Here is a 27,913-nt window from a genome sequence, read left to right on the forward strand (position 1 = left end):
GGTTATGCCAAATTTCCATCAGCATGTATCCTGTCCAACTGGAGGACCGAATACACTGGATCATTGCTACACTCAGTTTAAGAATGCCTATAAAGCTCGTTCCCTGCCGGCTTTTGGTAAATCGGATCATGCCGCCATTTTCCTCACACCGGAATATAAACAAAGGATCGTTCAGGAATCCCCGGTGGAGAGAGAAGTGACGCGCTGGTTCTCCCACTCTGAAGCTATGCTACAGGCGTCTCTTGATGACGTCGACTGGGACATGTTCCGGGCGAGTTCAGCTGACGTCAACGAGTTCACGGATGTAGCATTAAGCTTTGTTTACATGCTAACCAACCAAGCCACTGAAACGGTAACAATAAAGACATTCTCTAATCAGAAACCGTGGGTAGACAGAACAATCCGTGCTGCAGTGAACCAACGCACTGCCGCAGACAACGCCGGTCTTTTGTCAGGAAACATGAGCGAGTACAAAGCATCGTGCTATGCATGTGGCAGGGACTGAAGACCATCTGTTCCTCTGGAAATAACTCCTCCGCCGAGGTGAGAGCAGATCCATTGTTGGCCGAAGAGCTAAACACCTTCTTCGGCCGCTTTGAAAGTAATGGCGACGCAACTCTGCCGATCAGCGCGTCAGGAAGCAGCAGGCAGAGCAGCGATGATGATCATGTTATCACCGTGTCGGAGGACGAGATTCGGAGAGAACTAAGGAGAGTGAACGTCAGGAAAGCCGCCGGACCTGATGGGATTACTGGCCACGTTCTGAGATCCTGCGCCGACCAGCTTGCTGGTTTGTTTACTTCTATCTTTAATGAGTCATCATCCCTGTGCCTAAGATCAGTAAACCCTCTTGCCTGAATGACTATCGCCCAGTTGCCCTCACATCAACAGTCATGAAGGTTTTTGAGAGATTTTTAAAGAAACACATATGCTCCTCCATTCCTGCTACTTTGGACCCTCTTCAGTTTGCCTATCGCCCAAACAGGTCTACTGATGATGCCATCTCTCAGGTACTGCACTCTTCCCTCACACATATTGACAGCAAAAATGGCAACTATGTCAGGCTGCTATTCATTGACTATAGCTCAGCTTTCAACACTATAGTCCCCACCAAACTAGCTGTCAAACTCTCAGACCTCGGCCTAAACACTTCACTCTGTGACTGGATTCAAGACTTCCTCACCGGCAGACCACAAGTGGTGAAAGTAGGCCAGTTCACCTCCAACTCCATCACCAAGAACGTAGGAGCCCCGCAGGGCTGTGTCCTGAGTCCCCTGCTCTATTCTCTCTACACACACGACTGTGTGTCCTCTCACAGCTCCAGTTCCATTGTTAAATTTGCTGATGATACTGTGGTTCTGGGCCTCATTTCCAACAATGATGAGACCGCATACTTGGGTGAGGTAGAGAGACTTACATCATGGTGCCAGGACAACTGTCTCTCTCTGAACGTGAGCAAAACTAAAGAGCTGATTGTAGACTTCAGGAAGAGACAGCAGCGGCCCTACACCCCTCTTATGATCAGCGGGACCCCTGTGGAGAGGGTGAGCAGCTTCAAGTACCTCGGTGTAAACATCTCCGAGGACCTGACTTGGACTGCACACATTCAAACACAGGTCAAGAAAGCCAGGCAAAGACTGTACCATCTGCGGCAGCTGAGGAAATTCAGGGTCTCACCAGCAATCCTGAAAACGTTCTATTCAGGGGCCATAGAAAGTGTATTGACCCAGTGCATCTCAGTGTGGTATAGTAATGCCACAAATCAAGACTGCAAAGCTCTGCAGAGTCGTGCGCTCAGCCGAGCGCATCTCAGGGTCTGCCCTCCTCTCTCTGCAGGACATCTACCCCAAACGCTGCAAAAGCAGAGCTGCAAAAATAATCAAGGACTCAGATCAACCACCTCTTCATCACACTGCCATCTGGCAAGTGCTTCAGGAGCATGATGGCAAAAACTGAGAGACTAAGGAGGAGCTTCTTCCCTCAGGCCATCAGACTCCTAAACTCAGTCTCATAACATCTACAGGACTCAATTTAATTTAATAAACTGTAAATCCATTCATTATTCTCCATCATCCGCACTGCTGCTATGTGTACTTACCCGGTACAACCTGTTTGCACATTCCTATTGCACATCCCTGTTTATATTAATATTTATTAAATCCACAGTAGACTGTACTGCACAATTTATTTCATTGCACATTTTACTCCTTATTTTAATTTATTTTATCTTTTCTTACTTTTTATCTAATTCTTCCTATTTATATAAATATATATATTCTCGTGTTATGTTTCATATTTTTTTCTGCACTGTCCATTGAGCGGACCTGTCCTGACCTACATTTCACTACTGATTATACCCTGTATGATTGTAATAATAATAAATAATAAAGAACCTTGAGAACCTTGAGGTGAACTGTCCCCCGCGGCCGCATCCCCTCCCCTTTCCACTTCTCACACAGCTTCTGTGCACGGTACCTTCTCAGCAAGCAGGGGCGCCAATTTGCCAATTCCCCACACAGTTATATGATAGATAATAGAAAACCACTTAGCGGCGCAGATGATTTTTTTTTTTTTTTTTTTTTTCAAGTGCTTGTGCCGCCCCCCACGTGTCATGAAAAAATGCCACCCCGGGCGCCTGCCCGGTTCGCCCATGCCTAAAACCGCCACTGAGCTGTGTGATGATGACAGTTGTGTGCTCAGTGCAATGGATGATGGGAAATACAGTCCAGTGTAATGGGCAATGATTTGTGTGGTGCAAGAGTCAATATGAAGGAAGGGCGACCTCTGATGGTGAGTGGACGGAAGACCATGAACCGGATTCGTGACACATACTGTCCGGTTATCTGTAATATAGACAAAGTATATAAGGGTTTAGATCTTACCTGGTGTAGAACCGCATACTGTCGTCATTCTTGAAGTATCAGAAGTGATGTTAAAATCCTTACATCTACTACTCTGAATCCACTTATTGCGAGTTTCTTCATCCAGGGGAGAAGTGTGAAAAACCTTTGAGAAGCCTCACAAAACGGGACATGGAACTCTTCATTAAATAATTATATTAATGTGGTATACTACATTTTTTATATTATAATAAAATTTATAAGTATTATTATATACGTTAAATAAGTGTGAAATACGCGTTAAAATATGTCTTTCACGCGTCTGTGGAGGCGACGTCTTTCACGCGTTTATGGAGGCGACGTACCCTTCTCACATGTAAAAATACACGACTGTCTATTTCGGCAGGTAATCCTGTCACATAACACTTGCCATAATTTGCTCAACGACTCCCAAACGATTCGCTCAACGATTCATTTTTCCAAACCCCTCCTTTGCGTGACGCTAATTGGTGTGATTGGTCGATTTAATTTAAAGCAGTGTTTGTGATTGTGAGCAGTGCTGATTTGTGTACAGCCGTTACCGGGGAAACAGCTATTTTGAACGCTCCAAAAGCAGCACCTAGTGGCAACAAGTGGGCGGGCAATATGCTAATGTTTCATTTTAACGTCAACGTGAAACGGCTTAAGATTCGTTTTAAAAATAGGCTCGTTTGAGATGCGCCTTGCCTGAAATGTAGGCGAGAGTAGGCGTCTGCAGTGAGGGGAGGAGTGAAATAAACATGTCTCATTTAGAAGACTGCGTCCTCTGGAGGTCGCATCCTCAGTAGTATGCGTAATGTATACGAAGTGTCCTTAACCTAGAATTAAATGAGACAGCCTTTGTAGGACAGGTAGAAAAGAAAACAGGAAGTATCACATTGATTTGCCAACACATTTAGAGCATCATTGCACTCTCACACTACTTAAAGGAAGGAAAATTATTTCTAAATTTGGAAAGTAATTTGAATAAATAAATAAATACTCGTTTTATTTTGCTCAATGTTTGAGGAGCTGCAGCGTACGTACAGACATCTGTTAGAGAGAAAAAAAAGGATATTAAGAACAAAGTTTATCCGTTTTTACTGGAGGCACTTTAAGTTAAGTTGAAAACACCACATCTGCGCTAGTGTGTACATCTGAACTGTTCTGTCGATTTGTGCTACCCTGTCAGATTTTGCTACCTCCCATTAAAACAGTAGGTAGTACAATTCGACAACAAAAAATGCCACCTGTCAAATTATGATTTATTAATGTCTACACCTACCCCAACCCTAAACCTACCCATACAGTAATGCAGATACATTAAATATTGTTGTTTAGCTTGAGAAAAAAGACGCAATATTGATTTTGTAGTAAGCCTGGTAGGAAAATCTGACGGGTAGGATAAAATGTCAGGACACCGGCTCCAGCATTTTTCAAATAGATGACGGTTGAAAGAATTGTGGGTTATCTGTAGCAGCGAAGGATACACCTGGGCTGCGTCCGAAATCGCATACTACTTGTGTAGGTACTACATTTGAATTCGAACGTACTACTCGACCGTTAAAAAAGTACGTTCTATATAGTATGAATGAGGGTAGTATGAATGGAATTCGGACGTACTACATCCGCCATGTTGATGGTGTCATGCGTCTTCACAACAGCGCAAAAATTTAAAGAGCCCACTTCACTGTGCAAACATCGTTAATGTTTTAAATTCTTAACGCTTAACGAACCGCCTATTTAAAGAAAGCAGCGTTAACAAGCTGATGTACTACAATGAGGTTAACATAACTCCATCTGATGATTAATGATTAGAGATCTTTTTACACACAATTCACACAATAGTTTAATCTGTTTGTTAAACCCTCAACAAGTCAGCCGTTTACTTGGATGATGTTAAACAAGTACAAGTTAACCACAATGAACAACAATGTTTTTCCTTGAGGTTTTCCCTTTACACTTGAAGACAGCCGCGTCGCTTTCCGCCATTTTTCGAATATGACGCCGCCTCTCCCGCGGCCTCATGGGATAGTAAAGTGTCCATCGTATGCCTACTACAGAATTCGGAAGGAAGTAGTAGGTCATCCGGGTACTTCTCGCCTACTATTTTTCGAATACTATGAATTCGGACATACTACTCGCCTCGCATACTGTTTTTCGCATACTATATAGTAGGGAAGTATGCGATTTCGGACGCACCCCTGATGTATCCTTCGAATTCCCGTGAAAGAAGGTCGCATTCGGAGTGTCCTACTTGCTTTTCTGAAATGAGACGGCCTCCATGACGTATGCACCCTTCGAATGAGACCTCCGGAGGACGCAGCCTTCTAAATGAGACACAGCTAATCAAGACGGACAGTTCTGACCTCTCGAAGTGGAACAGATACATACGAGATCAAAGGCAGATATCGCTTTATTCTCACTCATATGCCGTGCTGCTGATAAACATGATGTCATTTCAGTTCTGTTGCTTTTATATGAATATAAATATGATGAACAAGACACTCAAAGTGCTTGCTATTTAATTCCATACGAAAGGCGTATTTATCATCCATTTTTATTTTAATTCAAACATGTATTTTAGATTTTTATAGAAAATATGACAACAATCACATATCTCACACAGAGATCGCACTGGCATAGTGTTTGGGAATATTCATGCACAATTTAAATACATAATAGCATGAAATCAGATTTAAAAAAAAGAACATTTCAATGATTCAGAGTCGACTCTTTCTTTTGAGAGACAAAAACTTTATTCACGGTGCACTTTCAGATTTAAAAATTTGCAGGATGTTTCAGGGCTCTCAAGTTATAGCGAAAGTTTGGAGTGAGATTAGGGGAGGGGCCACACAAAGGGGAGGGGCAAGTCAAAGGGGAGGAGCAACTCAAATATTTGCAGCACCCAAGTTTTTGCTAGCAGTTCAATTTAACCTATTGTTCATAATTGACCAGCACAAATAGAAGTTATAACATTTGGTAAATCTGATGAAAGACAAATTCATTCTAATAAAATAAAAATATTTATGTATTTAAAAATACAAATGTATCAAAAATAAAAATAAATTTAGCCTCAAACGAGCCAACTGAACAGCAGTACTCAATGTACATACTGTACACATATAAATTACAGTACTTACCCTGAGCATGTATGTCAAACTGTGTGTGTGTGTGTGTGTGTGTGTGTGTGTGTGAGAGAGAGAGAGAGCGAAAACACATTTCAGCTTATGTTTCTTTTTTTCTGTTGTAAATGTTTATTGCACATTTTGATGCCTGATGACAGGGGTAGAGGACTCCCACATAAAGCACTGTCATGATAATAGCGTTCCATCCAGAGCCAAACTGTTTCTAGTTTTGGTTTTGTTCAAACCCACCATGGAAAACACACTGCATCTGAATTTGAATTTGGGGAAGCCTCAGTGCTTTATATGGGAGCCCCCTACCCCTGCCATCAAGATGTGCAACAAACACAACAGAAAAAAATAAAATTATAAGCTGAAATGTGTTCTCTCTCTCTCTCTCACACACACACACACACACACACACACACAGAGAGAGAGAGAGAGAGCTTGACATACATGTTCAGGACAAGTTCTGTAATGCTACTGTGTGTGTACATATGTACATTGAGCACTGCTGTTCAGTTGGCATGTTTGGGGCCAAATTTCTTTGTATTTTTTATCCTTTTTTAAATATGTAAAACAATTTATTTTATTTGGATGAATTTGTCTGTCTTTTATCAGATTCACCAACTGTTATAACATCTCTAGTACTTTCCTTTCAGGAAGCCAAAGCTAATGTTAAAGCTTCTGGTTGCAAAGCAGTTGGAGAGTTTTTTTTTGTTTTGTTTTGTTTTTTTTGACTGCATCAATAATACTTTAGCGCGAATTTGGCTATAGCCAACATCAGCTCTCCTCTCACTATCTTTTCACAGGCAAGTGATTTCGTAGAGGAATCTTACAATCGAAAAAATAAATGAAGGGGTTACCGACAGCATTCATTGGATCTTTCTCTTCCAATTTACACTCCATGTGCGCGCGCATCCATGTTGCTTAGTAACGAACCCGCTTGCGGCAGAATCGTGTAATTTAAACTGAAACAACAACATCCTAATTTCTGATTGGCTGGTAGGTGGCATTTAACTCTATAGTTACAGAGTCGAGAGAGCTATCAACTCGGCAGAAAACTTACCTCAGTATTCCCTCATCTATTAATTGTATAGTAATTGTAGCGGGACAAGTTATCCCTTCTCAGCGTGAGAAATACAAGGTGTGAGAACGTGTGAACTGGTTGAAATGCGTGAGTCTCACTCCGATTGCGTGAGACTTGAGAGCCCTGATGTTTTCATTCACTTTGACCTGTGTTACACACTGCATGAAAGGTCATTTTCAAAAATCCATAATAGGGGCACTTTAATGTAAAAACGTATGGCTTACTATAGTGCATAATTAAACAAATTAAATGTAATTTCTTACACTTGATTAACTGCTTATTAATAAATAAAAGTAATAATATCCTATTAAGTGAAAATAAAATAAAAACATTAATTCGTTCCATAATAGGGGCACTTTAATGTAAAAACGTATGGCTTACTATAGTGCATAATTAAACAAATTAAATGTAATTTCTTACACTTGATTAACTGCTAATTAATAAATAAAAGTAATAATATCCTATTAAGTGAAAATAAAATAAAAACATTAATTCGTTTTGTTTATAAAATAAAACATTTGACATTTAACACTTAATTTAACACATAATTTAAAAAAGAAATTCTGAATACATGTAGGATAAGCGCAAATTCCTGTATAAAATAAGCTATGCAGCTAACCAGGTATCTGTATGCTCTGCTAGTACATAAGCTAACGAAGACAGACATTGATTATCATTGTAACGTAGTTTAAACAGCTTTTATCATAACATGATTTTGTAGGAATTGTAATCAGGCACTAAAGAGAGTGCCTATTAAAAGTAATTTGAGCCAATGGGATCGCTTGGGGTCCTAATGGGACCGGATGTCGAGGGGGGGACTCGATTTGTCACCGTCGCCGTTACGCTCTTTGGCTAAAGGTTGCGGGCTTGTCTTCCAGTGGCTTTGTTGTCGCCTCCCTGACGTCATAGATACACGTCTGAGAGTTCGCGGGAAAACTGCCACTGCAGAATGGATCCACCGGAGGTAGAGTTTCTCGCAGAGAAAGAGTTGGTAAAAATCATCCCGAACTTCAGTCTCGACAAAATCTATTTGATTGGGGTGAGTAAATATGACAGCTACAGTATGTTTTTAATCAGAAATGTTATTATTCTAAGTCTGTGTGTATGATTCTGCGTTTTGTTTGTCAACAGTCATATATTATCAAATGAACTAGGTATTTAATTCAGTAGTTGTTAATTACTTACTAATACTGTCGTTCTTTGGTAATTCAACTTCTTTCTAGAGCTAGAGTTGTTATCAATCTTAAACATAAACACACACGTATAGAATAGTATTACAGTGTTGCAGGTACTGGTGAGAAGTTTCCCCTGCAAAACTGGCTCCTATTAAAATATTATTTTGTCAAATCTGATTTTCTTATCTAGATGTTGCTGAAAAAACATCCAGTACATCTAAAAAGGGAATTCTGGCCCTGGATTATTTGTTTAGCTTAAATTAAATACTAAAGATGATAATTTCTGACGCAGTTGATACATTGAATTGCAGTAAACACGCATTTTATGGGAAAATGGAGTAAGCAGTATGTTTCCCCAAAACGTCAATCAATACTTATAAAGGTCTAACAGATTAATCCAAGTAATTAATTGAGACAGATTTTGTCTGCAACCCAACACGGACTACTTCTCAGTGTATTAAATATTTTGCAATATTTTAATTATGTCACACTCATTAATCACTGCATAAAATGCATGACTTGATGTGTATAAACAAACTTTTAGGGAGATTTGGGTCCGTTTAACCCGGGTCTGCCAGTGGAAGTTCCTGTGTGGTTGGCCCTCAATCTTAAACAAAGACAGAAATGCAGGATAGTTCCTCCAGAATGGATGGACACCGGTGAGTTAAATCACGTCTGTGCTGAGATACCATCTTTCCTGAAACCATATCTAAACACAGATGATCTTTTCATTTCCAGACAAACTAGAGGAGATCCGTGAACAGGAGAGAAAACTAGACACTTTCACTCCCATTCCGAGTCCATATTACATGGAGCTAACCAAATTATTACTCAACCAGTGAGTACTAGATCACCATCAGTATGTTCAGATAAAAGACCTCATGCATTCAGAATCAGAGTTTTGTGGCTTTTTGTCTTTTTGTTTGCTTGACTTCATAATTTTTAGGTAATATTTAAAATTTCTCAAGAGAAATCTGGCTAAAAACCACAACAGCTATTTTGCTTAAACAGGTGTCAAATATGGTTTATTTGGCTAGATTGTAAACTAAAGGCTCTTGGCTATTCAGAAGAAACTACAAGTCCTTTTATGTCAATCCTAAGCTTTCCTTTTCAATAGAAAATGCATAAAAGCAGGAACGAAAAGTGTGCTTGATCAAACATGACAGACATTTGAAAATCATTATTCTTCATTCTTTCACAATTTAGAAGATCTATTAATGTCAGCATATGTTTTTGCTGTTTTGACATACAATCCACAGCATTTTGATCGATTGTAAGTTCTTCGAAAGCATGGTGAAACATTCCTATAATACACCAAGCTAATTGCCTTGCTATAAAATAGTTCCTTTTTTTTTTTTTTTGCAATTTTCATGATAATGAAATTGAAACTAACTACATGGTTCAAGCACACTTATGCATCTGTTTGGAAATATTGAAATAGTGTTTTTTTTTGGGGGACAGTTGTGCAGATAACATCCCCAAAGCCGATGAGATCCGAACCCTAGTGAAGGACATCTGGGACACGCGCGTGGCCAAACTAAGACTTTCTGCAGATAGTTTCATCAGCCGGCAGGAGGCTCACGCACAGGTAAAACACAACTTCTAGTTATTGACATTAATGGTTCAGAACCACAGAAATACTCTGATGGGTTTCTGATGGACTCATGCTCTGAATGCAGCAGGGTTTCCATGGCTATGGAAAATTTTAAAAATATATGATTTAAAATTTATTTTCAGGCCTTTTTCATGTTGAATATGAATTTTTCTTTATATTCAAAAATATTTTGGCAATGAGAAATTGCTATTTATGATTGCAGTTTCTTTAAAGGGGTCATGAACTGAGAAACCAAAATTCCCTTGATCTGTTGACATATAAGAGGTCATTGTACTGTAAAAACATCCTTTAAGTTTGAGAACTCAAAACATTGTTATTAGTCTAAAAACAGCTTATATTGAAGGCGGTCTGCCAAAACGACAGCTTTTGGAATGTTCTACTCTATGATGTATTGATATAGATATGCACCGCCTCCGCAGAAGAAGATCAATGCCTGCTTCGACATCACTGCTTGTTTATCCCTGCCCACCAATTCACGCATGTAGTGTTAGAGTTTACGAGAGAGGCGAACGCACAGGTCTAAGCAGAAACCAAATGATAAAGATGGCTCTGAAGACAACAATATGCTGTGCAGTGCAGTGATTTTGAAAAAGATTTAAACTAAAAGACAATGCTGTGCCGGCAATAATGGGTCCGACAGTAATGTCGCAACAAGTGTGAGTAACTGTTTACAATACTTAGTCAATGTTGCTTTGTCTCTTCTTACAGATCGTTTGATATGTATTGAGTTATTTATGCATTTTTGACCTAAATCACAGCAGCGTTCATCTATGAGAAATGTACCCTGTCAAACATACGTAACTCTTAGCCAATCATAGCAGTGGGTGTTTACTTCCGAATCTACAATCCACTAGGGCTGCTCGATTATGACAAAAAATCAAAACCACAATTATTTTGGTCAATATTGTAATCATGATTATTTAACATGATTATAAGTGGGCCATATGACCAAAACTTTAAATGAATGATAATAACGATAGGCTATATATGAATAATCTAATAAAAAAAAATGGCTTTTATGGAGGAGTGAAAGCACACTGCTAGAAAGGGGGCGGAATGGGGCACAATAATCGTTTTATCTCGAATATTGTATTTTCATAATCGAAAATCGAAATCGAAACCATATTTCGAATTAATTGCACAGCCCTACAATCCACCACGCCTGTTCAAACAGAGCGTTCTGATGAGGGGGGTTAAAAATAGGACAGAAAATAGCTTATTACTTCTAAATTATGTTTTTTGATGTAAAAAATCTTGATAACAAGTGGACCTCAGAACAGTACAAAACAAAGGCAGTTCATGACCCCTTTAATGGAGGGGGAAAAGTCCTATAATCATAAAAAGTAATGGAAAAATGTATGGAAATAAAATATCTTTGAAACAAAGATAGCATTCTGAATTGCACTAATACAAAATGCATTGTATTACTAGATACTTCATTATAGTGCATTGTATTATAGGAAAATTCAACAGTGAACCATATATTTAAGCTGTGAATAATTCAATTCAAAACATACACACAAAAAATATTCACACACAATAAATAAAAGGAACTGAAAATTGCCTGTTGAATATTATAGGTCGTGTTTTTAAACAGACTGAAGTGTAGTCTGGAGTAAAAAAATTGTGTGAATTGTGCACATCCCTACTGCTGATAATTCAAAACATTACACAAGTATTTGAATATTCGCTTTGTAATTATTATTTGAGAAAAAAAACACACTTCGAATTTTACTGCTTGTTGCTTTGCTGGCTGTAAATGCAGGGAATCCATAAACAAATATAAGTAGTTATAACTAAATGCACTAGGTGGCGCTGTGGAGCGTATTAACAAGTGGAATGTACTGTATTTGATTTCAAAATGTCGTCATCTGCCTCGTAAAAATTTGTAGTGATGGGAAGTTCGGATCATTTTACCGACTTGGACCTTTAGCCTCGTTCAGCAAAATGAACAGAACTTTTTTTCAGAGTCATTTAATTCATTTTATCAATGTATAATAAAACGGTATGTGTTACTTCCCTAACACATCTACTACTTACGCAAACGTTAATCACACTAAGACAAAACTATAATGCAATAACAAACAGAAAAGATTAATTCATTGTTTACCTGGGTCTTTAGTCTATGATTAAGTCTTCGTGTTTGAGTCATTCGTTTATCATGTGACAGCCCCGTCATGTGATGAACGAACGACTCAAAAAAACCCGGAGGCTCGAAACAGGTGAACTAATTCCAGTACAGAACCTATAGGATCTTGCGCATACGCGACGACTCCTTCCTGAGTCACATTAAAGATTTATTCAAAATGAACGAATCATTCAAGAACGACCCATCACTGGGTAAGTAGATAACTACGTTTGGAATTACTTTGATCAAAATGATTTTACTAAATGATCTTGCAAAATGGAATTACTTTTGATCAAATGAATCAGTGAAATTAAGTTATCATAATATTACCACCATAATGAGAAATCACATTAAATCCAAACACCTGCCGACTAAGGAAATACAGCTGTCCATTACTGCATTTACGACTGCAGGTAAGCACAGCTGTACCCCGAGTGAGCCGAGAAGACAGCTTATCTGCTAGCGAAATGATCTTGAGACATATGCGTCCTTTAAATGCTAAATGACTAAATGTTAATGTAAAGGTTCACAGAAGTGCTTTGAAACACGTAGCATTATTCTGTGTGTTGACGTCATTTTAAATGAAACAAAAAGTGTGCCTAGTTGTTGACCGAAACTGGAAGACAGGGTGAGACATATCAAGCAGCCCCACCCGCCCCTTTTTTAAATGGCCAATTTCATAATACAATGCATTAAAATGCAGGCACTGTTAATGCAGTGCAATGTTTCTTTCCCCCCACCTTTCAATTAGTGCAGTTCAGCACACTTTTTTTGTTTGTTTCAAAGACATTTGTCATTATTTTACCTCTATAAAAGCTATTGAAATGTTGGATTTATTGGTGAAAAGATGAAGGGAAAGGTGTTTTCACTTTTTGTGGTCTTTGGAATTAAACAGACTTTTTTTCAGTGTTATCACACTAACTGACCTTTAACTTCATGAACGGAAATATTTATATATTCTATTTTTTCCCCTTTAATTATTTATGGATTTATTAGTTTCTCTATGATCACCATAGGTTTAGTAGAAGTGTAAATGTGGGCAGTCATTTGTGTATATTTCCAGGGCTCAGATTCACATTTTGTTGTATTTTTGCAGTTTAGTTTTAATAAATTCTTATGTTGGACTGCAGAGGAGGGGGATTTGATTTCTAAACCATACAGTATAGTTATCTTGGAAGCTCAAGGAAAATTCCAGTATTTTTTATTTATTTTTTATTTTTTCCTTTTCTGGTAAGTAGTGAGTATAGTTCAAATTCTGCATGGAAAGACAAGAAGAATTCTATGTGAATGTGAACATAATTAAATATTCCCAAAGTTTTATGTTACAGGGTTCACTGTAGTGCTAAGTAACCCCTTTGTAAATTAGTGTGAAACGTTATTTTACCAAGGTTTAAAAGCAGGCCTAAAAAGCCTTAGTGCAGGGTATAAATCCCTCACATTTATTAATTCTCTTTAACTGGTGTGATTTAGTCAGATTGAGATATCAGTTGTTTGATAAACTCTCATTCTCTTTCTCTTTAGCTGGATAATCTTACGCTAATGGAGATCAACACCACACGCTCATTTCTGTTGGACTCTCTGAACTACATGTATAAACTGCGCTCAAACCTGCAGCCGGGCAGAAGTCAGGACTACTGAGAAGTTCTCGGATAAAGGAGAAATTCTCTAGATTGATCTGTCATTTTTCAGCCTTATTGCAATATGTAGTAAAACAAAAACAGATTGAAGTTTGCTTTAATGTTCTGAAACAGATCATTGAAAATGTATTGCTATTGACCATATCATGGAATCATATCTGAACTTCAACTTGTGACCACTGCTGTGGCTTGGCATGTAAATGGTAACAGATGCTGACCAGTCTAGTGGAGAAAAACAAAACACTGAATCAATAGCGGTATGCAATGGAGAATTTATTATTATTATTTTTTTTTTTTTAGAAAAAAGTTGTCTGACCATTTTAATTTGTGTTTAAATAAATGTATTAACCTAAAGTTGTACTGTCATAAGGGTAATTTTTAAAAAATTGAGATTTATACATCTGAGTAAATAAGCTTTCCATTGACGTGTGGTTTGTTAGGATAGAACAATATTTGGCCGAGATCTGGCAATCCGTAATCTGAGGGTGTAAAAAATCCTAATATTGAGAAAATTGCCTCTAGAGTTGTCCAAACGTCCTTGGCAATGCATATAACGAATCAAAAATTAAAAGTTTTGAGATTTACAGTAGGATATTTACAAAATATCTTCATGGAACATTATCTTTACTTAATATTCTAATGATTATTCTAAAAGAAAAAAAGAAAAATCAATAATTTTGACCCATGTAATGTATTGTTGGCTATTGCTACAAATATACCTGTGCGAATTAATACTGGTTTTGTGGTCCAGGGTCACATTTCTTAAAAATATGCTTTGGAAAATGGATCCTAGTGGTGGGAAACAAAAAGGAAGAGAAGGGGGAAAGATGTAGTCTATAGTTGACCATCAGAGATGTTGGCCAACATGATCATCTACAGGGTTGTTGTTCTACTGCTTACATATAGTATAATTACAGTACACAGTAGCAGTACTTTAGAGAAGAAACTTTAGATTTGTAGTCAAGTACTTGCGTGTACTGTGTTTTTTTTGTTTTTACCGGAACTGAGAGACAACTGTCTAAAGAAAGTGTCTTGTCAGAAGACAAAAGAAACTTCTGTAGTATTGCAAAATAAAATAAAAAAGGACATTACCAACACTTGTAATGCACTTACCAGAGGATGTTTTATTTTAAATGTACAGTATAATGTATTGTGTATTCATATTCAATTTGGCATTTGAACTTTTCTAGTGCTTTTAATCTACTGCATAATCTCTTTACAGTAGTGTAATCAAAGTAAACCTTTGCTGTGTCTGCACCCCTTTATGTTATAAACTATAATAGACATTGACTTGCAAAATGATTCCTTAAGGGTTTTTTTGTAACAGTATTTTGAATGGAAGTTTGAGATTTATACAAGTTGGTTTGTAGTTTTGAAATTGTGTTTATAGTTGTGAGAAAATAGTGAATTGTTAGCAATCAAGGAAAACTGTGACCATGGGTAGGCCCTGTACTTTTACTGTGGTCCAATCTTTCTTGCACACTGTTGAGTGCCATTGTTCAGATCACACAAGGAGGTTACTAATTTCTATTTTTAGCACTTTATTCAGGTAACACCTCGTCTACATCTGGTGCACCATGCTACAACCTGCAAAGGTACAAAAACAACAAAAAAGGCATTTAACAATGTTTCCTTTGTAATCGTATTTTACTGAAGAATATTTTAAGCCAAAAAGGAGTGTGAGACCACCATGATGATGTATTCCTTCTGGACATAATGGATTCTGCACGTCAAAACATACTACAAAGTTGTTGTTTTTTTCTTCTTCTTCATACCATTCATTCAGGCGTATATGACTGTTCTATTCATTTGTGAAGGGAAAAAATCCGAGATTCTTAAGAAAAAAAAAACACATTGTCACTTATTACTCTGACATTAAATGCCCAATCATAAGGTTTTTTTTTTTTGGATGAAGTGTTCCTAGAATTTTGGAAGAGAATTACTATTTTGAAAAAGAATGTCATGGGAAGACGTTTTTGTTGGATAAAAAATAAAACACAGCTAACACATTTTTGCAATATTTAATTTTTTTGTCTGAAATTACAGCAATATATCCATAAATACCTAATTACTACACTCAACAAAGAATATATTACATTACAATGAATTCAAACAAGTACATAAAAAAAAAGAAAATAAAAGAAAAACAAAAAAAAAAACCCCATGGTTTCACAGCATCTAATATCCTCCATTAAGTCTGGGCGTGACTGTGTGCATTGGGCAGGTTTGTATATGCTCTCATCAGGCAGTGGTAGTGCTTCATGTGAAGCAGGTACACACACACAGACACACACAAAGTGATTACACTGATGGCACGCCTGCTCGGGGTCAGCATAGCCTAAATAAATGGCAAGCAAACTCCTCATCTGTGCTTCAGATGCATTTGAGATACCTCTGTGTTTTACCCTTGCACTAAATTCTGATCAAAAAATGGTGTGTGCGGTCCGTCTATAACTGCATGCTGTATGTGGTACTGCATACATGAGATACATGTGATGTGCGGCACAAGTGATGGAGGTTGGGTTAAGTGGCAGGAAAACAAACAGGTGTCATTCCCAGATTCTACATCATCTAAGAGAATAATATAAAAAAGGTAGAAAATTAAAGATATTACAGGCAGTCAGAGTTCATTTAAGGCCCATATTAATGTTTTTTTGTCAATGCTTCGTCATGTTAAAATGCGTCATTCATAAGCAATGGATAAAAAAAAAAAAAATTCTTGGCAAACAAGAACTTATTCGGCCAGAGCAGTTTTTGGTGGGAGAGAGAGGAGGAGTTTATAGTTAAACTCCAATTTCCAATTAACTCTCAGCAGGACTGACTTAATTCTTCAACTTGATCAAGCTTTGCTTTCAACATTTTGGCATGCCACCTCTGAAAATTTGGCACAGTAATTGTCAATGGCAAAAATGTTTCGTATATCAAACAAATTATAATTCTTATTGTACAACAACATTTATGGATTTAATTTTTGTGCATGTCAGTTCCTGGCAGACTGTCATCGCTTGAGCCCTCTGTGCACACAGCTGAGATATATATTTGAGAATATCACATTTTAGTAAAAAAAAAAAAACGCCCTTTAATTGAATGAAACAGAAATCCAAAAAGAGGCTGCATGCTGCTTCATGATAAAAAAAGGACAACTCAGGTTAGCAGTCTGGAACTGTGAGAGACGAGTGACCACTAGCCAATAATAGAAGACAGTAGACGTCCTGGGTCCTATAATATCAGTGGGTATGTCATCAGAATGCAGGGCTCAAGTTATCCTGTAAAGCATGGCCTTGAGAGAAAAACGTTGGCGGTACATCCTGGGGCCGTTGCTACTGTAGTTCAGGCACAAAGGAAGTGATATTATCACTCCACAAGTCCTGAAAGGGTTATTCTGACCAGCAGCAGAGCAAACACAAAGTAAACCTTTTAACGCCCAAAAGCATTAATATATTAGAAAAAATGGCAGGCTTTTTTTTTTTTTTTCAAAGAATTAAAAACATACAAAATTCTTTTTCCGTTGTTTTGAAATTATTTACAATACAATGCTGAAGCACCTCTTTAAAAAACTTTATTCTAACTCTTGAAATAAAACATTTTCCTTTATTTAATTGATGTTTTTTTTCCTTCCCTAGATCATAAAGAGTAGTCTGTCATAACACAGTACCTCCAGATAGGATTTTTTTGTCTTTAAGTGCATTTCAAGGCGTGACCTCCATAGTAAAGAGATGGCAGATGGGCTGAGCTGCATTTCGCCTGGCATTCTTCTCTCACTACGATGCAGGCTGTCCCTGCGAGTTGGAGGCATTCAGAGGCTTTGACGTGTGTTCATGCGTGATTTTGCCCACAGGATGGCATCACAAGGGAGGTCAGTGGATGGCAAATTTGTGGGCCAGATCTTCTGTTCCTCACCATCACTATCCAGGCTGTCGGAGTGGCCTGAATGTGGGTCTGGGTGTGGGGGTTTGTAAGGGATGTGGGAGGTTGTCTGAGTGGGTGGTTGGTGCCGTAGAGTGTCACCTGGGTGGATAGCCCTTGAAGTGACTCCTAGACCAGGGGCTGTGTGGCAGCATCAGGCACTTCTTAAAGTGCTCCAGCTCTGCCTGTAGGTTCTCCCTCTCGGCCGCAAGCTTCTGCTTCTGAGCCATCAGCTCCTACAGAAAAAATGCACACGTTACCTATGAAACATCATCTGGGGAGGACCAGATACCTGTTTGGACAGGATGTCTGACGGGATCTGGTGTCCAGGCTGGATCTAATATTTATGGCGTGGGGACATGATCTGATACTGCGTTAAATAGGGGTATGTTCACTCAACAGTATTTGTGCACCGCACTTGGCACTCCCATGAAAGTGATGTAGAGTGATATGAAATAAGAGCACAGTAACTCAACAAAATGTAAACACAAGTGGTTATACAGTCAAACCAAAAATTATTCAGACACCAGATATCATTTTTGATATTTTTTTACAAGTGGGTGAAGGAAACTATTGTTCCTTTATGTAAGCGAGGATTGCAAAATAAAGAAACTGACATATTATATCCAAAAATTCTTCATACAGTGGACTACCAGTAAAATTGATAATAAATTTGCGACCAAAAATTATTCAGATACTTTGACCTGACCAAGTTTTGCTGAAATGTTTTTTCTTTAATTGCTAATGCAACCTTTCTACATCACAGACTGAACAAAATTAAGCATTGCTTGGTAATTGGTTAACCTAAGTTGATATCATCTAATTGTGTACTTAAATTTAACAGCTGACAGCTATTTAACCTAATTTATTACATACCTTTCTATCTAAGTTATCAAGATGAATTTGTTCTGACATGGTTTAACTGTGAGTTCTTGTCGTATTTTATTACAATTTGAGAAATGTTGAAGGTGTCCGAATAAATTTTGGTTTGACTATAGGAGACACTTCTGAAATGCATGTTAAAATGGAAACAGTAATGTGACCATTGAAAATGCATCCTAATATCAGGTAGAAATGGAGTCTAAAAGAGGTTAGCATTTGTGTGTTTCTTACCCCCATTGAGTGCGAGAGCTGTTCAGCAGTTAGACTGAGATTATAGTGATGCACTTCCAGCCGTCTGCACTGACTGTGGAGAACTTGTCGCTCAATGCTTTGCTCTAGAGTCAAACAGAGAGAAAGAGAGAGGGAGCGGTAAGACTCCTAAGGTCCTCCTCTTACATTCAAGAAACCCCTGGCATCACATACACCAACACACCACAACTTAAGGATTTGCAGAGCTACTCTTCTGTTGGCCAGAGCTATGATATCCATCATGCAACAGTACTGATAGGGACCCAATCTGCTGAACACACATCTTACCTTCTGCATACTCTTGATAAGCTTCAAAGATGGCTTCAATGCCCTGCCACCTAGATGTAGTGGGCTCGTCCTCCTCTGTGTCATCTTCCTCATCCTCTTCCTCAGACTCTTCTGTGGAAAGCTCCTGGCGGGAAGGCTGTGGGGGGCAGTGCTGTCCATTGGGCTGCAATGAAGGAGGGTGTGGGTGGGGTTTGGACCGGCCTGGTGTGCTCTGGAGCTCAGGAATGTTATAATGCACAGATGAATCTACTGCGTTGTTCTGTTCTGACATGACCAAGACACCACCTGTTAGAGGAAAAGACGTGTTGATTCTATTAGCTGCTCTTTACACTAAGCCTGACAAGATGCTAAAATGAAACCTAATGTATTTAAATTTATGCAAAATGTTCTCTGGGAATCAAACCATGAATGGTATTGCATCGCTAATACCATTCTCTAGTGTTTCCCAACCCTGTTGCTGAAGACACAACAACAGTGCACATTTTCAAACCCTTCTTGGTCAAATACACCAGATTCAACTCATCAGCTTATTAGTAGAGATCAAGACCTGAAATGGATGAGTCCGATAAGGGAGACATCCGTATTGTGTCCTGTTGGTGTACCTCCAGGAAAAGTTTTGGGAAACACCGTTCTACCAGTTGAGCTGGGTTTTTGCATGACTTTCAAATGTTTTAAAAGGTTACTCCACCTCAAAATGAAAATTTTGTCATTAATCACTTATCCCCATGTCGTTCCAAACCTGTAAAAGCCTCGTTCGTCTTCGGAACACAGTTTAAGAGATTTTGGGTGAAAACCGGGAGGCTTGTGACTGTCCCATTGACTTCATAATATTACGGTTTAGACTATATATAGACTATTCTGACGATGTCTTTCATACTTTTCTGGGCCATGACAGTGTAATTTACTTGGCAGTCAATGGGACAGTCACAAGCCTCCTGGTTTTCATCCAAAATATCTTAAATTGTGTTCAAAAGACAAACAAAGCTTTTACCGGTTTGGAACAACATGGGGGTAAGTGATGAATGACAAAATTTTCATTTTGGGGTGGAGTAACCCTTTAAGTACATTTAATACATTTGTTATTAATGGCCAGTATATATCATGTAGATGTGTTTTGTTTTAAACAGACTCGCATACATAATCAGTATCAGTATTTTAAAAATTGTATCGAATGTATCGAATTTGATCAAATTAAAAAAAGTTTGATATCACCCATCCCTAGTAGGTTCTCGAGAGTGGCTGCACAAGCACTGATGACAAAACAGCTGTTTCACAATTGGCACAGGTGTTTAGCGTTTATTCTAAGTGCATCCCATTTTGCGTAATTATGCACTACTCTAGGCTATTTTGTAGTATAAATAGCGATCGTTTACACTGAAAATTCCCAAAGACATCAAGTGCACTTTAAATACCTGGATGACACTTTTAATTAACCAAAAAAACAAAAACAAAAAAACCCAGAGTGGAATGTTGGACACTTCATGCACTCTGCTGCTTCATAAAGACATCTGAAGTGTCTATGTATTTGAAAAATACTGTTTCTCATCCACTTCATCTGTATTGAAGTAAGCAAACACTGCACGAGTGTCATCATGGGAAGCAGAAAGTGTCAGACTTGGCGCACCGCTATCAACTTATTATCTGGGCATTTCAAAACATGTGAAAATTTCTAGATACCTTGTTTTCTGTTATTAAGATTTTCAGAAAGTAACGTTGGAGCGGAGGGAGTTGCCATGGAAACGGTGAGCAACACTGTAACTGACGAACAGTAAATCTCCGTCTCTTGCTGCTGTTTTCACTGCTTTCAGGTGAGTTTAGTCTCTAAAATCACACAAATATCACATACAACTGTTCCAGACACTTTCCTACATGTAACTGACATGTTTCTGTTGAATATTGACTTCACAGAAATGTTTTACAGTCTTCGAAAAAGTCCGCTAGCATCTGTTTTCAGACGAGGTATGTTAGGCTAACTCTGAAGCTTGAGCTCTTATTTATGAAAGTTTGGGCTTTTAATCACATCTTTATGTGTAGATGAGAGGTTTTGATAGCTTTGTAAAGGATTTGCTGTCAGTTTGTCAATGGTTTATTGGAAGTTGTCTAACTTATTTAGCCTAAAATATGCGCTGTACTGTTAATGGGTGGTGTCACTTACACAAAGCACGAATTAACTGAATCTAACATTAGTTCAAACGTGCTTTGATCTTTCATGGTAAACAAATATTGATAAATAAAAAAAAAAAATAAAAAAAAAAAATGTTCTGTGGTTTCAGGAGTGATAATATAATCTTTCTACAAAGGAAGAGAAGCTCCAAGATTTCTAAATTTCTAAAGGGAGCTGCTGACAGAAATGCAGAAAACACAGGTGAGCATAGAAGAAATATGCATTCATATGCATTTTTTTCACAACATATTTTCTTATATCACCATGCATCTGTTATATTACAGTTCATTAAAGGAAGATTTTGACAGGTAGTGACACAAACCTAAATACATGAACGTTAATAATTTTATTTTAAGAAATTGTTTATGTGTGTGTGCGTGTGTGTATGTACCGTTTTCTTTTCTGCGTTTCACTTCTGCTCTAGCTTGCTTCCTTTAAATAAAGCTAAATATCGTTGGCTCTGTGATAAATTGCATATTATGTTTCTAGATTATGATGGCCGTGCAGCAGAGGAGCGCAGAGTCTCCTGTCGGACAACATCTCAAAGTCGCTATGAACCATGTGACTAGTAAGTAAAACCTCAAACATACAGGACACTACTGTTCAAAAGTTAGAGGTTGGTATGATTTTTTTTAAATGTTTTTTGAATGTGTTTTTTAAGTAAGTCTTCTGCTCACCACTACTGCATTTATTTGATTAAAAATACAGTAAGAACAGAAATATTGTAAAATATTATCATTTAAAATACCACTTTTTTATATGAATATATTTTAAAATGTATTTTTGTTTTGCTGTGATCAAAGCTGAATTTTCAGCATCATTACTCCAGTCTTCAGTGTCACATGATCCTTCAGAAATCATTCCAAGATTCTGATTTGCTGCTCAAGAAACATTTCTGATTAATACCTTTGTTGAAAACCTTTTGTTTTTGCTGCTTAACATTTTTATGGAAACAATACCATTCAAACATTTGTGGTACGAAAATAAAGAAATTAATACTTTTATTAATCAAGGGTGTATTACATTTATCAGAAGTAACAGTGAAGACATTTATAATGTTGGAAAAAATTTATATTTACTAAACTGTTTAATACATTTAATAAATGTTGTTAATTGTACTTTCTATTCATCAAAGAATCCTGAAAAAGGTATCACCGTTTCCACAAAAATGTTAAGAAGCAAAAACTGTTTTCAACTCTTTTAATAATAAGAAATTTTCTTGAGCAGCAAATCAGCATATTAGAATGATTTCTGAAGGACCATGTGACCCTGAAGACTGGAGTAATGATGCTGAAAATTCAGCTTTGATCACAGCAAAAAAAAAAAAAAATTTTAAAATATATTCACATATTAACGAATTTAACATTTGTTATACAGTTACTGTATAACAATTGTTACTATATTGCTTAAATAACATTAATTGGATGGATTTGTGGCCCAAGATGCTGGGATAGGCTTCAGCCCCCAAGACCCTAGAGAGGAAAAGTGGTTTGGAGAGTGAATAGATGGATGCATGAACTTCCAAAATACTTTGACTTGCTTTGATTTTGTTTCTTAAAAATACCTTTCCATTATCATTGTTTGTCATTTTGCATCATTATACCTGTGCTAAACCTATTAAAATTAAGAAACTAATGAAAGGTTGTATTTTTTTTTTTTTTTTTACAGGATCCTATGTACCCAGCCTCAACCATTCATCAGAAGGACTGTGAAAGCGGGAACTCTTTGAACCAGTGGCAGTTTCCACGGGATGAAAAAGGGCATAGTAGTCGATGATGGGGTACTGACATTAACCTGCTAAAAAAGGTTCCTCTATGACATCGCCATGAAACCCCCTTTTTGGTTCTTTCTGGCACCTTTTTTAAGAGTGTAGATGAGTGTGCAACTGACCAATAACAACTGAGTTTTCCAGCAAGCTGTTTATTAATATTGTGTATATATTCTTCTCATTTTTAGGTCCTGAGACCATATGGGGTGAGGATCAAGACAATCAAACCAAAGGTGGACTGTAACCTAATGGACTATATGATAGACTTCATACTGACAACTACTGCCATGTATGTAGCATCAAAAGTTTTTGAAAAGAGGGGCATTTCCTTCAAGTAAAAGTGGAGAATTCATCTGGCCTTCATCGGCCCCCATGAGGTGACTAGATGTAGAATAAATCAGCTTGCTTTAGGCTTGAAATGACTGAAATCTTCTCATGTGAGTTGATATCATTTTAAACCTTCTTTAAAAGTACTTCTCATTTCTTGTGAATGTATTTTGTAGTATGTGTAAAACTTTTCCAATGAAAGAACCTTTTTTACCTTCATTGATATTGTAATCAAGGTTGTTAATGCGACCTTGATGCACCCGATGGACTGCACACATCTGCCTGTGTTGGGCTTGTGTTTACAGGTTGTATAAAACTAGGCCTGGCTGCAACAACTAATAGATAATGAAAATAATCGTCAACGAATTTGAATAGTGCATCAAAACAAACAGACCGCTCTTTTGTTAGAAATTAAGTGTAGGTATAAACCCTACATGCAACACAAGTAATCTTATTTATGAGAGCAGTAACAGTAAAGGCACTATTGTTGGAATTGTCCATTAATATAATATAGTATAATTACTCTGTTCAGACGAATGATTGTGTTTGTTCCTCGTACCTCTTACAAGTTAACATTGTGTTTTTTTGTTTAAACTGTTTTAAATTCTGTTTCAAAATAACAAGCAATCTGTTGGTTTTAGGTTTAGAATGTAATGTTGGTATTTTAACACTTTAATGCTTATAATGTACAGCAGAGCCTACATAGATACATTCATTATATTTGTTTTCATAGGCAGGATGTGAAATGACATTCTTTAAAATAATGGATTAAAATTATTTTAATTAAAAAATAATGTATATATTTTATTTATTTTTTGTCGTCCAATTACTAATATTAATAAAAAAAATCTACAAATAAATTGATTATCAAAACAAATTGTTAGTTGCATGCAGCCCTGCATAAGATATTGTTAAAGAGGTAGGCGGTATAATGTTGTGTGTGAACACTAAGTCATGTTTATTTGTACAACATGTAATTCATTTCTATAGAGATAATGCATTATTACAGTGAAACAGTTTGCTATTTTTATTTTGTAAATTAACAGAAAACCATCTCTACCACTGCAGTGCTTTATCACTATTTTTTAAATAAAGTTATAGTTCATAGTTCTGAATCATTTTGTCATGTGACAACAATATTTTCTTTCAGATGATGTAAGTGCTATAATAAAGCCTGTATCATAGAATAGTAACTTGTCATTCTGTTTTTATTTTGTAGATGTTTGTTGAATAACTAGGCTTAAATGTAATTTGAGGTACTTTAGTAAAACCATGGTTAAACTATGGTAATACAACCATAGTTAATTTGTGGTACTTGAACCATGGTTTTTAAAACCATGGTTCACATCAAAAAACCATGGTTACTACTGTCACGGTTTACTACAGTTGTACAATAGTACTGCAATATAACTGTAGCAAAACCAAGGCCACCTAATATAAAGTGTGACCTTTTGTTTTACTGTAATGTATGTACGTTCCCTGAAATACATTTATGCGACTATTAATATGATTACATAAAAACAAAAAGAGGCAGTGGTGTTTGATATCTTATTTCGTCGTATTGTAATCAGGGGTGGACTTAGCGATTTGGGGGCCCTAAGCAAATTCCAGGTATGGGGCCCCCATATGTGTCCTTTTATGCTTAACCCCTATTTTGGTCGTTCGCTCTTGTTTTTAGTTTATTTATCCCTTCACAACCAGTAATTAGTCAACTTGCTGCTGTTCTAAAGTAAAATTAGGCTACCTTATTTTTTTGTTTTTTTCGGATCACAAAAGGAAGACATTATCAAAAAATAAATAAATAAAACAAGAAAAGAAAAATGCGTGCACTTATCTATTTAATAAATTGTAAAAATTTTCAATCTTTTTACAAACATAAAACTATCCCTTGCAACTCATTCCATATTCAAAGTGTTTATTCCAAGTCTACACTGCACAATGAATCTCTTATTTACATCATATCTACACTTTGTTATAATGAGATAATCCCCGAACTTGCAGAACTTGCAGCACTTGACAAAAACTCGGCATTTTGATTGGTAAGTGGATTCTAACTTAAACACTTCTGGTCACTGCGTTCAAGAAATCAGTGCACATGTCTGCTCAACGGCTACACTGCTCAACGCTGCAGATATGTTTCGCCAATATCAGATGGGGCCCCCTGATTCCACGGGGCCCTAAGCGGCCGCTTACCTCGCTTATTGGTTAAATCCGCCCCTGATTGTAATACAGTGCAGGCGAGCTGACTGACGTTATCAAGTACACTGCTGTTTCATTTGCAGAATTACCGGACTTGTGTCCTTCCGTCTTGAGAGTTCACACTCCTGAGTCGAACTTGTGAAGTCCGAACTACAGAGGACGCAAGTCCGAACTTTGTGTACTTGGTATTGAGAAATGGCCATTATGATTTGGGACATACTAATTCTGTTTTCGAATACTATTTAGGACAGATAATATGCGAATTGGGACCCAGCAACTGTCTTAATGAGCCAGGCGCTGCGTCATTCATTCATTCAGTAACGAAGCAAAATGCTGTAGTTATGAATGGATTATTAATCACCAACTCTCCGAATCGTTCAAAGCCGCAGATTCGTTCACTAACAAAACACCGCTGTATGTTGCTTGGAGACGCACACCAGATGAAACAGATTTAGTTGGAACCATTATTATTTAGTTGCAAAATAGAACAAACATGACAATAATCTGTTAAAAATTTAGGCTACATTTAAAATGTAAAATGTTCACTTAATATTACCTTTTTTTGTTGAACTGCTGTAAAAATTAATGTCACATTTGCCATCGTTTGGATCTTCAGGGAAATTTGCACGCTTGTATCTTAAACATGAAAACAATAACTCGCACAGATTGTGTCTGTATCGGAGAGTTTAAATCGATCTCAATGTACAGTCCATGTCAATATTTGCTCTTCATGCTATTAAGCGAAGATCTACTTTAAAGATATATTAAACAATGCCGCGATTTGCTAAAGCAGCAACTTCAGCAGCATCCTATCACATGCACGCTGCTTGTGTGGATGCAGTCAGTTTTGACCGCAAAACATGAGGTCAGCTGATTGGATATCATGTATTTGACCGTTTACGGCACTCCCATTTTCCTGTTTTTACATTATAAGCGGCATTTTGCTTGTCAGAAATACATGTTCGGTTTTAATGTTATACTTTAAAGTGCCCCTATTATGGATTTTTGAAAATAACCTTTCATGCAGTGTGTAACACAGGTCTAAGTGAATGAAAACATCCTGCAAAGTTTTAAATCTGAAAGTGCACTGTGTATAAAGTTTTTGTCTCTCAAAAGAAAGAGTCGACTCTGAATCATTGAAATGAGTCATTTTTAAAACTAATCTTAAGCCGTTTCACGTTGATGTCAAAATGAAACATTAGCATATTGCCCGCCCAATTGTTGCCACTAGGTGCTGCTTTTGGAGCGTTCAAAATAGCTGTTTCCCTGATAACGGCTGTACACAAATCAGCACTGCTCACAATCACAAAAACTGCTTTAAATGAAATCGACCAATCACACCAATTAGCGTCAGGCAAAGGAGGGGTTTGGAAAAATGAATCGTTGAGCGAATCGTTTGGGAGTCGTTGAGCAAATAAGGTAAAAATAAATGCATATTATAAGAAAATGAAAGTGTTTTTTTACCTTGCTTGCATGTCAACCTTTTGTTGGGGACTCCCAAAACCAAAAAAAGAACCTTTCATAACCCATAATAGGGGCACTTAAGTTGGGGTAGAATTAAATAAATGCCAAAACTTAGAATTTTGTTCGTGTACCCCCTCCGTCATCTCACGTACCCCCAGTTTGAGAACCACTGCACTGGAGCAAGGGCCACTCAAATGAGATCGCAGCAATAGCAAACGAGAACAATCCAATCAATTCTCAAACAAAATGTCCCACCCTACATTTTTTTCTTGTTCAACAAGTCATTTCACTCAGATATATCACAAAAAGAAAGAAAAGACTATCACAACTTTCATTTTTAATGGCGACTTTAAGTTAGTGGTTAAGTATGTAAGCAATGAAATAACAGAATCTTAAAGAGAATTTGAACTGCTAATTACCTTTACTCTTCTGCAGAGCTTTTTGGGTGGACTGCAGTACTGATTCATGGAACTGCTGGGCAAACTCTTCAGCAATGAAACTCTCCCAGGGTTTGGTCTTTCCGTTGACATTAACAGAACTTTCTTTAGTGAATGGGGGCTGTCGCACACTGTTCAGCAGACTAGAGCTTTTGCCTGGGATGCTGTCATTGGCTCGACATTTGTCAGGTAATGCAGCAGGCAAGGAAGAGTCTTTCAGTCTTAAGGGATCCGAGAGAGATCTGTGCTGATCCAAGTGCGAGAGGGGTTCTGCTTGGGGCTGGGGCACAGACACAGAGGGGAGGGACTGGGGGGCCGTCCGTTCAGCAGCTCATCAGATTGGACTGGAGATTGAGACGACGGGTCTGCAAAATAAATAAATAAATAAATAACTACAATAATATAATGTTTGCAGGTTAGTGTATTCATGAACATAGCAAAACATCAAACAAGCTCTCAACCAGAGTTGACTGAAGGGATTTTGAAGCTATCATGAGGAGTATTTTGTACATCCCAGACAGTGTAACACAGATGCTGTGCATCTCCTGAGGGTCATCCACACTAGGGATGTGCGGGTCTAGTCGACTAAACGGTACAGCTC

At 37.5% G+C, this 27,913-nt stretch overlaps 2 protein-coding genes across 2 annotated transcripts in view; one reads left to right on the plus strand and one right to left on the minus strand.

Moving 5' to 3' along the window:
* The first annotated feature begins 7,858 nt into the window (after positions 1-7,858).
* On the plus strand, positions 7,859-13,925 carry gins2 (GINS complex subunit 2). Its single transcript, XM_058750726.1, has 5 exons — positions 7,859-8,112; positions 8,793-8,907; positions 8,987-9,086; positions 9,710-9,836; positions 13,513-13,925. The coding sequence occupies exons 1-5, from the start codon at positions 8,023-8,025 to the stop codon at positions 13,627-13,629; spliced, it is 549 nt and encodes a 182-aa protein (XP_058606709.1). The 5' UTR covers positions 7,859-8,022; the 3' UTR covers positions 13,630-13,925.
* A 2,465-nt stretch (positions 13,926-16,390) lies between these two features.
* Positions 16,391-27,913, minus strand: part of gse1b (Gse1 coiled-coil protein b) — a 234,955-nt gene continuing 223,432 nt past the window's right edge. Inside the window, 5 exon segments of the mRNA XM_058750715.1 lie at positions 16,391-17,770; positions 18,648-18,751; positions 18,954-19,238; positions 27,295-27,615; positions 27,618-27,677. Of these exon segments, the coding sequence (XP_058606698.1) occupies positions 17,633-17,770; positions 18,648-18,751; positions 18,954-19,238; positions 27,295-27,615; positions 27,618-27,677 (908 nt within the window). The 3' untranslated portion in view covers positions 16,391-17,632.

This window comes from Onychostoma macrolepis, chromosome 18, assembly GCF_012432095.1.
Source record: "Onychostoma macrolepis isolate SWU-2019 chromosome 18, ASM1243209v1, whole genome shotgun sequence".
Taxonomy (NCBI): Eukaryota; Metazoa; Chordata; class Actinopteri; order Cypriniformes; family Cyprinidae; genus Onychostoma; species Onychostoma macrolepis.